The sequence below is a fragment of the Macaca mulatta genome, chromosome 18, assembly GCF_049350105.2.
Source record: "Macaca mulatta isolate MMU2019108-1 chromosome 18, T2T-MMU8v2.0, whole genome shotgun sequence".
NCBI classification, from domain to species: domain Eukaryota; kingdom Metazoa; phylum Chordata; class Mammalia; order Primates; family Cercopithecidae; genus Macaca; species Macaca mulatta.
This window is the reverse complement of record NC_133423.1, coordinates 57,652,124-57,665,697: the sequence shown is the minus strand read 5'-3', so window position 1 is coordinate 57,665,697 and position 13,574 is coordinate 57,652,124. Positions and strand designations below refer to the sequence as shown.

At 39.1% G+C, this 13,574-nt stretch overlaps 1 protein-coding gene across 50 annotated transcripts in view; it reads left to right on the top strand.

Annotated features, from left to right (window-relative positions):
* The window catches only part of DTNA (dystrobrevin alpha), a 412,319-nt gene that overhangs the window by 320,641 nt on the left and 78,104 nt on the right, over nucleotides 1-13,574 (top strand). For all 50 annotated transcript variants that reach the window (XM_077974984.1, XM_077974975.1, XM_077974980.1 and 47 more), the window contains 2 exons: nucleotides 5,960-6,045; nucleotides 11,643-11,797. In XM_077974984.1, the coding sequence (XP_077831110.1) occupies nucleotides 5,960-6,045; nucleotides 11,643-11,797 (241 nt within the window). The remainder of the gene's footprint in view (nucleotides 1-5,959; nucleotides 6,046-11,642; nucleotides 11,798-13,574) is intronic.

The window sequence follows — 13,574 nt, the reverse complement described above, 5'->3', positions numbered from 1 at the left end:
TATGTGGTAGGTGTTATGATAGACTGGGAATAAATAATAAGTAAGACAAGATGAAATGAGATGAGATACCCTTTGAAAAATGTGTTGTATTAAAATTAACTGTTTCTGACCCTTTATCTCCAATATGTTATGAGCAAATGAAGGGTAGGGACCACACCTTTTTCGTCTGTATATTCCCAACCTCTAGGGCAATGCTAATCAATATTTATTGAGCAACTAAATGAGTGATCCATATGAGCAAAATAATTTTCAGATAAAAAATGTGTTATAGTAGAGGCGTGTTGTGGAAGCAGAGGGAGGAAGCAATTCTCTCCGTTAATTAAGCCACCAAAATGTGTGAGAAAGAGCAGTTTGAGTGCTGTGCCTCTGCTTGTCAAAAATGCTTACCAAATGTTTTTGTAAAATATGTTGGTAAAAGAAGAGCTTCTGATTTTAGTACTCTTAAATAGAGAAATAATTCCTTCTGCCTGTTCAAGAAAGAATCAGTCAGAATTCAAATCTTACTTAAAAGAACTTCGAATTTCTCATGGGATTTTGTAACTTCAAACAGGAAACTCTGTTGGCAATTTGGAGAAAATTTACCTTCTGTACATAGCATCCACACCTGTCGATCAATATCTATTTGTTGTTTTTCCTTCCTGTCAATAACAAATATTCTCTTCCCTGCAACTTTTCCATATAAATAATATATTCTTAGTTGAAAGAAATCAGTTTGTCTCTTTATAAGATTATGGGAAACCCAGGCCAGACTAAAGCAGTTTCTCACGTCTTATTATGACAAGTCAAATTTCCAAGTAATCCACATTTTTAACATAAAACACTCTATAAATCACTATACATATTTTAACCAAAGAGTAAGTGCCTTCCTCTTTCCATTTTCAATCGGTTGTCCCCTAGAATAACTTGAAAAGTCTCACAGTGAGAAAACAAAATGTAAAAGAAGATAAAAGATTTAAAGAAACATTGATTTACGAAACCATTTCAGTTTGTGCTTTCGATAATTTGGTTCTCTTAAATACATTGTTACATGTTAATTATATGCCAGTACACAATTTTATTGAGGTTTTTTTGAATGTCAATCTAGAACAAGAAAGTAAAGTTTGTATAGGCAAAAGTTCCAGGGTAATTGGCTTAGAAACAGAACAGATTCCACTATGCCAAAAGAATAATGGAGAAAATGAATAAAGTGTGTATTATGCACTGTGTTTTCTCTCTACATTGAAATGGAAAACATTATAAGTATTATTATTTTATTTTAAAAATAAAATTACTTTTTTTTTTTGAGACGGAGTCTCGTTCTGTCGCCAGGCTGAAGTGCAGTGGTGGGATCTTGGCTCACTGCAATCTCCACCTCCTGGGTTTAAGCGATTCCCCTGCCTCAGCCTCCCAAGTAGCTGGGATTACAAGAGTGCACCACCATGCCCGGCTAATTTTTTGTATTTTAGTAGAGACGGGGTTTCACCATGTTGACTAGGATGGTCTTGATCCCCTGACCTCTTGATCTGCCCACCTCAGCCTCCCAAAGAGGCGTGAGCCATCACACCTGGCAAATTATTATTTTAATAATAAAATGGTATGCTAATATTAATTCTTTAAGCTTTTACTGTGCTTTTTATATTACCGAAGAATTAACTGTACTAGCAGCCTTAATTCACAAAGAAAGACTTAGGTGGCCATGTGATTGAACCACATCACAGACTCCTAAGACTGACCACGTCCCTAAAAGTCTGTGATTCATCCAGACTTGTGCCCTGTGATGCATCCAGTCTCAAACACATCTGGCTTTATGTCTTGAGATAGCAGTCAGAATTGCACATGTAGTTGAAGGCATACTGCCATGGCTTTTCATAAAAGCGAGAGAAGTATATAGACTTTTTCTGTGCACCTCCTGATGCTGCCCCACTCCCAGGCCGTTTGGCCTGAAGTTTTAGGGAAAATCTATGTTTTTCAACCTCAGCACACACTAGTGGGTTGGCTTCCTGGGTTGCAGCTGACAGCCAGCGTTCCATGGGTGCAGTTTTACTACCTTACTGCAAAGGCATTGCCATAGACATAGTCACTTTGGAGCAATATGCTGCTTTCCTGCTCGTTTGCACAGGACTCTGAGGAACTTCCCATTGTCCATCCTCATGCAGTTGTCCTTCTGCTTCCTAGACACTTAACAGATTTTATTGGCTGTTTGTAAATCAAACTGGTCCCAACTAATGACAATTCCTGATGAGCATAGCTCTTAAATTTTTCCATTTGGGATGTATCAGCTTTTCTCTATCTTTGCTTCCTATGTTAATGCCAATGCCTTTTTTCACAATGAAATAGGGGCCCTGGTCTCATGTTTTGCTCAAAATATGGGCTGATAACCAGAGGAATATATGCCACCTAACTGTAGTTGGCTAAGTAGCCAACAGAAGACACTTTTCACTTTGGATTTCATAAAATAATTTCGTGCAGAATAATCTCACAGCCTCTATGATTTATTTAAACAAATCTTCAGAAACATAATTTTTTTGTTAGAGAATTCCTGAATTTGAAATTAGGGTAACTAACTATAGGGACTTTTTCATCACCAATTTTTTTCAACCATTATTTCCTACTCACAATACAACTGTGCTTATGTGATATATTTACTTTTCCAAAAAAGTTGATATTTTTTAAAGGCCCCCTCTTTAAAATTGGACACTCTCCTCTTCACCCTATTATATTTACAAAAAATGTTCTTTTTAAAAAGATCCATTTGTATTTAAGTCTTTAGTGCTCCCATTCTTTGTTGTAGAGTCAGTCATCTGTGCTCACTCCTCAAACCCCATAAATATTTATCCAGTGCCTGGGGTAAGCAAAGTAGGAACTCACCCAGTCTTGGTGTGCTTACCATGACCTAAATCCCTGCATACCCCCAGAATCCTTCTTCATGACAGAGTCACATTTGCAATCTGGCACAGTAGCTTGCATAACAATAGATTCCAGTGGCCTAATTTCACCCTTGAGTTCCTGCACAACTCTCATTCAGCTGCCCTCCACTTGGTGATTTATCTAGATTTATTGTGTCAATTTGGCAGAATAGCTCTGATATAACCACTGTTGGATCTAATATCATCAATCTTCCATTTCCAGGAATAATACAGGACTGGCAATCTCCCCATGATCTTCTTCATTAAAAGCGAAGGTCTAAGAGTACACCTATGAGCTATCATTGTTTCATCCTTTGGAGAACTCTCTGTTCCAAAATCATCGGTGGTCCATCCTCTCCTTTTAAATAAATTATTCTCTCTCGGATTCATTGAAAGGAACTGTATTGCTCTTGAAGCCTCACATATAATACTCCTCAATTTCTTTGCATTTTGAGGACCACGTTATTGCTGTGTGATTGCTAATTTTCCATACCTTGTAGACTTTCTCATTATTTGAACCATGTTACAGTTTAGGAAAAAAGCTAATTACTTCCTGAAGTCAGATGTTTGATACTTCCAGTTATCCATGTAATGGGAGGACAGGAATAATTTTGAATAGGATGGTTTTTACAAAATCATTGCATTTCTATTACAGCTACCTGCACTAAAATTAATAAACAACTCACTGAGTGGTTGGACACTCAAAATTCTAGGTGTAACTTTTATCATGATTACTAATCATTCCTTAATATAAGAAATGTATTAATCACTAACTCTGTGTAAGACCAAGTGCTAGGCACTAGGAATTCAAGCAATTCAGAAAACGTCATCTCTGCACTGAAGGATCTCACAATGTAGAATCCAGTCACATTGCAGACATGTAAAAAAACACATCAAGGTCATTCAGTGTGACAGATGACACATAATAGGTAAAAAGTGAAGGGCAGAGTGATTTCCTAGACATCTAGGAGAAAAGCTGTTTTCAGAGCAGGGTGAATAATGATATTGAGTGGCATCTTGACAAATGGATGGGAGGGTTGTGGGCAGACCATGTTAGGAAGGGGAGGGGCCAGGAGGCATTGAACAGTTTGACCATGGTGTGCAGTACAACAACAGAAATGGTAGCAGAGGAGACTAGACGAGACTGCTGGGTGTGCCAAGAGCAAACGTTAGAACTTCATCCTGAGGGCAAAAGGTGGCCAGGGGATTTTAAGCAATGAAATAATATGGTCAAATTTGTGATATGAGTGTGCAAGCAGAGAGACCATTTCGGAGGTTATGACCGTGTTAAAGCAAGAGCTGATGGAAGCAGTGACAGTGGGAATGAAAAGAAGGGAATTGATTCAACATGCAGGTAACAGGTCTAGCTGAGTCCTTCAAACATTTGTTCGGGGTGGTAGTAATTAAGGAAGAGCAAGAAATCAAAGGCGACCCCAACTTAGGATTCATTTTCAGGTAACTAGGTACGTGGTGCTTCTAATAACCAGCAGAAGGACTGCGGGAAGAACAGCAGGTTAGTACTAAGGTTAGTCTGAGTATTATGGAAGAGCTCTGTAAAGATAATGAGTTCTCCTTTGAACATACTTAGTTTGGCATGAGGTATCTAAATGAAGGTTTCCGATAAATGATTACATAAATCTGGTGCTCAGGCTTAGAAATAAATAGGAAAGAGTCACTAGCATAGGGTTCAGTCAATTTTGCATTCTGGCTGGTTGTACTTGAGGTATTACACTAAGAATGACAGCAATAATGATAAAAACACATGATCCCTCTCTGAAACATAGTAAGGAACAAAACCACAATTATTTGTATCTTATTCCTCTCATATATAAGGTATATGAATCTTATTCATGTATTTATTCCATGTCCTAAAATAAGGCTTTGCCAATACAAACTTTACTTACCTTTCAGACACATTATTATTTTAAGTAACTCTTTTGATCATTCTTAAGATTAGCAACTATCAAATAAATGAATTACTAATATGGTATAGTTTCTGATTCCAAAGTATGAGAATAAACAGTTGATTCCAGCTGGAAAATCATTTAGCTGAAACATTATACTTTTTATCATATCCCCTTTATATCACATTTGTGAAGGACAGATTTGTTATACTTCCTGAATCAATGAAGATTTGGCAGCACTTATGTCATTTGGGTAGAAAGAAAGTGTTCAAACAGAGCTTTTACTTTTTTTTTTAAGACAGAGTCTCCTTCTGTCGCCCAGGCTGGAGTGCAGTCGCATGATGTTGGCTCACTGCAACCTCCACCTCCTGGGTTCAAGCGATTCTTGTGTCTCAGCCACATAAGTAGCTGGTATTACAGATGTGCACCATCACACCTGGCTAATTTTTGTATTTTTGATAGAGACAGGATTTCACCATGTTGGCCAGGCTGGTCTCAAACTCTTGACCTCAGGTGATCTGCCCACCTCAGCCTCCCAAAGTGCTAGGATTACAGACGTAAGCCACCATGCTCAGCCAGAGCTTTTACTTTTGCCCCTTTAAAATAGCAGCTCTCTTTGAAAAGTAAATATATCACATAAGCACAGTTGGCTTGTGGGTAGGAAATGATGGTTGAAAAAAATGTGTGATGAAAAAGTCCCCATAGTTACCCTAACCTCAAATTCAGAAATTCTCTGACCAAAAAAAAAAAAAAAATGATGTTTCTGAAGCTTTGTTTAAGTAAATTATAGAAACTCTGGAATTACTGTGTACAAAAATCATTTTATGAAACTCCAAGTGAAAAGCTTGTTCTGTTATTTAAATCCATAGTTAGCTAGTAGATATTCCTCTGGCTATCAGCCCATATTTTGAGCAAGTGACATATACAAAGAATAAGCTAAGAGATTCTAATGTCTCTTAAGAAAAGGAAACATTAAATAGACAGTTTTTCAGATATGTGCATTGAATTGTTTTCACAACCTTTTATAAAATGGATGTGCTCACATAAAGCATGCAGCTATGTATCCTGTGATTTCCACAGAATGGAAAATGTCAAACCTTGTTGCTGGAAGTGCTCCAAATTACATCATGTTTTTTTTTTGTTTTTGTTTTTTCTATTACCATTAAACAGGGAAGGCCATGGTAAAATTTCAGTATTTGCTGTCAAAATGGCTTTAGCTACATTGTGTGGAGGGAAGATCATGGACAAATTAAGATGTAAGTTATTATTCCTTGTGTCTCTCTTTGCTTTTCCCTGCTAGGTACTACCCTTTTCGCTCCCTCATTCCCCCATGTCCCCTGCCCATTTGTATCCTTCCTCATTCTATGAGAGTTGTTTGAAATACATTTTTCACTGATGTTTGGATTTTGTCATAGCGATATTTTCATATTAAATGCTAATGAAATGAATGTTTTCCTCTACTTAAAACCTGTTGAGTATCACCAACTGGCCTCTTTCTGAAATTAAAGTAAAATAAGCGCTCTTTGCAGTTAATTGTGCTATACTGCCTTACAGGTGGTACAGGATGATAGGGACATGAAGGCTTAGTGGGAAACCAAACCTTCCCCTTTAAGTCTTCTAAAAGCAAGGCTCCTGGCACATTTCCTCATTCTTCTCAGCCAGCACTACTCAAATCACTAGGAACTCCAAAGGTTTCAAAGCCAACAATGTCAGGAAAGAAGAATAGGAATTACATAGAGACAGCACTGGCAGAGTCAACTAGATGCCAATAAAAGCATGGTAGCTAAAGTACATTGAGTAATTGTGGGCCTTAATGAACATTTTGTCTCTAAATATGGTAGAGTTCCTTAACCAACAACACATTGGGGATTGTTTGTTTGTTTGCTTTAGGTAAAGAAACTGAGACTCGTTTAACCATATGGCTAAGATGACACGAGGATTTGAACCCTGGCTTTTTTTTTCTACACCAGTGGGTCACAAATTTTAGTGTGCATCAGAATCACCTGGAGGGCTTTGATAAAACGTAGATTCCTGGGTCCCACCCCAAGAATTTCTGACTCAGTAGGCCTAGGATGAGGGTGGGTGACAACAATATTTATTTCTAACTGGTTTAAAATGATGTTGATGCTGCTGTTTAAATTTAAAATTTCCATTGAACCCCATCCTTTCCCCTAAATAGTATGAGTTGGGGCTATAATACTGTGTTAAAAAGGGCACTGTTCTGGGAATTGGGAGTTCCAGGTTGCAAGCCCAGCTGTGTGACTAATTTTCTGAGTTATCCTCCGGCAGTTACTTCACTTCTTTAGTCCTCAGCCTCCTTCTGTATCCTAAATTTTGGGATTTTGTGAGATACCCATAGAGTCACACCTGGCTGCGTGCAGCCATCTGTGTGGTTCACAGCACACGGCTCACCTGCTGCCTGTCCTCTTCTGAATGAGATCTCTTGCTTCTTGATCCACCCAGAAGGAAAGAAGAAAGAGAGACACAGAAAAAAACCTTTTGTTCCTTTGAAATTTCCCCGGAGATGCTCCAGGGATGAATCATTTCAGTGGACCAGTGAGTAAGTGAAAGGGACAGCAAAGCCTCAGGGAGCCTCAAGTAGCCACACAGCTTCCCTCACTTCTGGGACTTCCCTCTATGGAGAGCCAAATGCAGCCAGGATTCAGAGAAGCCTAGCCAGACCTTAGGAGGAGCCATGGAGCTTCTCTTTTGTTAGCCTGAAAGATATAGAAAATTAAAAACTGTCTACCTCAGTGCTTATTTGAGAGATAAGGTGCTGACACCAAGGACTTTTAAAAAAAAAAAAAAAAAAAAAGCTTCAGAGTAATCCTCGGGCATTTCCTTCAGGGTTAAGCCAGAAAGAGAAAGTTCAGCAAAATGAACCAAGGCTGAGGAAGGAAGTTCTGAGAACCTTGTCTGCCAACCCCAACTGACCATTTACAAAGAGGACATTAGATAAATGTAAAAAACAAAACAAAAGCTAAACAAAAAAAAAACCACTTGGGAGATGTCTGAAAATACCTATTTAATATTATATTAATAGGCACCTGGATAGAAGGGTCCCGTATTAAAATAGGTTTGAGGAAAACTAAGAAAACCAGTTTTCTGCATCTCAGAACGTCTGTCAACCTTTAACATACCAGGTGAATTCTGAGCCCTCGAAGTCCTGGTGTTTGCTATCTTTCCACTCAGCTTTGCTCAGTGTAAGATTTCATCCTCCTCCGACGAGTAAGGGTGGAGGGTGGAGGAGGGGGGCTGGTGGGGGTGACAGTCACAGGAGTCACATCTCACTACAGAGGTCCCCCAGCCCTTACAGCTCATCACCTAGGGTGGCATCTCAGACCAATTACTAAACTAGTTACTGGTTAGAGAAAAAGTATGACAGCAATGGTCATTGTATAGTCCACTTTTACCTCTTGGGCTCAGAAGGGCCGTCCCTTTCCCTCAACCCATGAGTAACCCACGAACAAATGTGGGACAAATAAAGATGAAGGGAATGGTTGGTAGGTAAGGGACTAGCAATGTCAGCACTGTTACAAATCTCAAGATATAACTAAGTTATTGATCAGATCTTTACAATTGTGAAAACCCTTCCAGTTCTCTCTTGGGTCCAGGAGTTCAAAGGAAACAGTATAACTGCTACAATGCTTTCTCCTCACCACATTCCATCAACCTCCAAAAAGCACTCTTTAGTGGCCAAAGTCTATCCTCTTTAGGGCAGTGAAAGAAGCAACAAATGCATGTGTCCCCTTGGAGGTAAACTAAGTTTACAATATCACAGACTCTGTAGAGCTACAGATAGTGTGACCCCAATAAATCGCATTCCCCACTTTGAGAGCAGCTGCACCTGAATCACACCCTTAAGTGTCCCTGGTTCTCTGACTGAGGAGTCACTCTTTGTATAGTTAATCCTAGGAAGATGGTTTTAGCGGTTTCCAGGTAATTTGGTTAAAATCAATTTGACCACAAACAATTTAATTAAAGGTAATTTGGTCACAAAAATCTCTTCAGAATGTTAGCTGGTCAAAAATGAATATCCTGAGTCATGAATATTTCTAGTTTCAGTGATAATTATTAATTGAGTGAGCGAATGTGGGCAACTTTACCCACAAAATCTACCCACAGACACCATGGCTGCCCCTTGGTGAGTGGGCTTGTGAGTGTTCCTATTGTATTCTTTTGCTGGCTTGCATTTTAATGATAAAACAGGTAAGTTAGCCAGGCATGGTGGCACATGCCTTTAGTCCCAGCTACCCAGAAGGCTGAGGCAGGATGATCACTTGAACCCAGGAGGCAGAGGTTGCATGAGTTGAGATCACGCCACTACAGTGGGCGACAGAGCGAAACTCCATCTCAAAAAACCAATTCAAAACAAAACAAAAAAAAAAAAACAGGTAAGGTCATGATTTTCTACATTGCTTCTGTAATAAGAAAAAAGTAAAATGAAGGGATATGGAATGTTTCAGCCTTGAGGGTTTTGATTTCCCTTCTGTAAAGTTTTTCTAATTCACGTTAAGCCAAAATGCCAGCTGTGCTTGTTTGGCAATTTTTCTATTTTTGTGCATAGGGATGAGAGCTATTTAGCTTGTTCCAGCTACTCCCTTATTGTTGGGGAACACAGAGCAAGAATAATTGAGAATGTCAGAAATTTTAAAAAACAAAGAGAAAGCGAAAATTTGAAGTTGATTTTCTTAATGCTTTAAAATGCATTAAAAGAGAAAACAACACTATGTTGCAACATAATTTCCGTTAATTATGGCTACCATTCTCTGGTAGGGTGTTCCCTGTGTAATTTCAGGGAGCATCATTGACACAGCCTAGGAGATGAAGGGCGCCCCCTGCAGTCATGTGCCATGGCAACCTAAACATAAACTTACCTAATAATACTGCTTTTTTGTCAGATTGTTCTTGGCCCAATTATAAACTGTTTTAATGGGTTGGAACATTTGTTTATACTTCTGCCTTAGGGATCCTGGGTAGTTCTAGGGATCGTAAGGTATTCTAAATTCAATGCTGTAAGCCTAGTATGTCATGTGCTGTTCTAAAGCTTTGGGGAGGACTTGTTTTTAAAATACTAGTATTATGGAAAATACTGCATATTTATTGAGTTTCTATTACCAAACTGGTTGTTTTGCCTCTATGCCTACCCCTAGGGTTTCTAACGCACTGACCTACTTTAAATTCTTCAGTGTCTCCCTCAACATCTTCTAAACACAACCTAAACTCCTCAGTAGAATTCAGCCATAAAAAAGAATGAAATCCTGTCATTTGAGGCAACAGGGATGAGCCTGGAGGATATTATGTTAAGTAAAATAAATCAGGCATGGAAAGATAAATACTGCATGTTCTCACTCATATGTGGGATCTATTTAAAAAAAAAAAAAAAAAAAAGCTGAACTCATGGAAGTAGAATTGTGCTTATTCCAGGCTGGCAAGTGTACGGGGCTGCAGGGGGTTGAGGGGGATAGGGAGAGGTTAGCTAATGGCTACAAAATTACAGCTACATAGGAGGAATACGTTCCAGTGTTCTATAGCACCGTAGGGTGACTATAGTTAACAAAAATTGATTGTATATTTCCAAAAAGCTGAAAGACAAGATGTTGAATGTTCCCAACACAAAGAAATGATAAATGTTTGAAATGAGGGTAATGCTCATTATCCTGATGTGATCATTATACACTGAACACATGTATCAAGATATCACTCTGTAGCCCATAAATATGTACATTAATTTTTTTACTCAGATAGAATCTCTGTAGTCTTATGGTTAATAAACTATTTGAAACAGCAGAAACCCTTTATAAATGGAATATTTAATGAAAATGAGAGTCAGTTCGTGTTCTCAAAACCATAATCCAATAAAAGCCTGTGATATGCTTAACATCTGACTTTGGTGTAAAAACAATGTTCCCAGATTACATTTTGACCTTGAAAAATTAAACCTAAAGTGAATAGAGGTAGCACATTCACAGCAGTTTATCCCAGCAGCTGTGCTGGCTTGGTGACAAGCTAGTTAGCATGGTGACAAACTATATAATAGCAAACCCTTTCATTCTAATAGTGATTTGCACAGAGGAATTATAAAGCACCTTGGAAAATTATGTCATTAATATTCATTAAGTGCACATACTGGCAGAAATTGAAGAACAGTGGTTCAGTGAAGCCACAGGCCCTTCAGAGAAAGATCCAGGACCCTGACTTTACCTCATTGATCATCCACAAGGCCAGGCTTCCTCTTCACTACACGAGTCAGAAAACCCTTCCCTGTAAATCAAGTGCCTTCCACCCAGAAAACTGTAATTTATAGAAAGTTTTCTGCTTCTGTAGGAAGTTAATCAGGTGTTTGTCATTACATCTTTATCCTCACCGTGTCTTTGATTTTTCACATATCTTACACCAAAATCTGAAAGTTTTAGTGATAATATAAATTGGTAAATTTCTAGCTAGATAAATGAATGTACACACACCCCAAATTTACAGTAAAACTCTCATTGTGTTTCAAATGAAGTCAGCATCTCTCTCATATATACAAAAATTTCTCCTGTTGAACTCCATGAGAGTCAAAACAAAAAGATAGTGTCTTATTAAAGACATTTAATAAGTGTCTCTCTCTTATTAAAATGTTAGTCTTACCCAAATTTGTGATTGCTATGTGCCAGAATCATCTACAAAAAGAAACCAGAGAAAACATTATGCCAGGAATATTTAAGCATAAAAATTAGCTTTTATATCGTTCTTTCATTAAAAAAAATCTGTTTTGTTACTTTTTTGTCATTTATAGCAGATGTATTGAACAAAAACAGTGGAGAATGTTCATGTGATGAATAAATGTCTTTCCTTTTCCTTTCATCAGATATTTTCTCAATGATTTCTGACTCCAGTGGGGTGATGGTTTATGGACGATATGATCAATTCCTTCGGGAAGTTCTCAAACTACCCACAGCAGTTTTTGAAGGCCCTTCATTTGGTTACACAGAACAGTCAGCCAGATCCTGTTTCTCCCAACAGGTAGGAGAAAAATATGTTTAAGGAAGTATCTCTTTCAAACAGTGGTTGCTGTCCTTCTAGATGTCATTCCAGGTCACAAATACTGGGACAAATTCTTCTATGTGATAGCAACCTGTAGTGTATTTTTCAGCCTCTGACAAATGACCTCTGAACCAGTCACTAAACCCAGCACCCCTGGATCACAATAATAGACAGTGTTTACTGACCATGAGGCAGGCACTGTGCTAAATTTGTTCATTTCATTGTCTAATTTAATCCTTACAACAACCCTTCTGTATTAGTCTCTTTTCACACTGCTATAAAGACATACCCGAGACTGGGTAATTTATAAACAAAAGAGGTTTAACAGACTCACAGTTCCGCCTCAGGAAACTACAATCCTGGTGGAAGGTGAAGGAGAAGTGAAAACCCACCTTCTAAACATGGCGGCAGGAAAGAGAAAGAATGAAAAGCCCAGGGGAATCTGCCATTTATAAAACCATCAGATCCCCTGAGAGCTCCCTCACTATCACAAAAACAGCACGGGGGAAACCGCCCCCATGATCCAATCACCTCCCACTAGGTCTCTCCCTCAACACCTGGGAATTACAGTTCAAGATGTGATTGGATGGGGACACAAAGCCTAACCATATCCCCACACCCTCAGGGTCATTATTTTCACTATCACTGCACTTTCAAAAGGGCTTAATTGTCTCATTCAGCCTCATGTGAAATACATGCTTGACCCAGCAACAAGCTTTAACATTGGTTTAACAAAGGATACCAGCAAGGAATCCCAACGTCTGCCACATCATGGCCTGAGAGGCCCAAAATATGGCAAACACAGCTGCCTAAATCTTCTACACCATGATATATTTGGGGTTCCAAGTGATGTGTTTTAACTGGGTATGGCTCAAGCTACCCTGGGAAGCTGCAGAGTTTAGGGGGCTATCTATGTGCGTACCTCTCCGGTCATGTAGAAGAGACTCCAGGCCCGTTCTCCAGCATAGCCCAGTAGTAGCATAGAACTCCATACATCAAAGGTTAGTTTACCATTTTTTGAAAATCCAAACTAACATTTTATCCACTGAAAAGGCCTCTTGACTGAGTGTGGTGGCTCACCCCTATAATCCCAGGACTTTGGGAGGCTGAGGGTCAGCAGCTCAGGAGTTCAAAACCAGTGTGAGCAACACAGGGAGACCCCATCTCTACAAAAAATTTTAAAAACTTAGCCAGGCATGGTGGTACATGCTTGTAGTCCCAGCTTCTCAGGAGGCTGAGGCAGGAGGATAGCTGGAGCCCAGATGGCACCACTGCACTCCAGCCCAGGTGACAGAGCAAGGCCCTGTCTCAAAACAAACAAAAAAAAAAACAAAAAAAAAACAACAACAAAAAAAACAGGTATATCCCTACCCCATAAAATGCATACAAACAAATGCTCACTACACTGTACTTTACTGATTAAGAGTCAGGAAGTCTTTTCTTTTTACTGAAATTAACTTTTAAAAGCGTCAATCGGCCAGGTGAGGTGGCTCACGCCTGTAATCCCAACACTTTGGGAGGCCACGGCAGGCAGATCACAAGGTCAGGAGTTTGAGACCAGCCTGTCCAACATGGTGAAACCCCGTCTTTACTAAAAATACAAAAATTAGCCGGGCATGGTGGTGGGCACCTGTAGTCCCATCTAGAAGCAGGAGAATCGCTTGAACCCGTGAGGTGGAGGTTGCAGTGAGCCGAGATTGTGCCACTGCACTCCAGCCTGGGAGACAGAGCAAGACTCCATCTCAAAAAAAAAAAA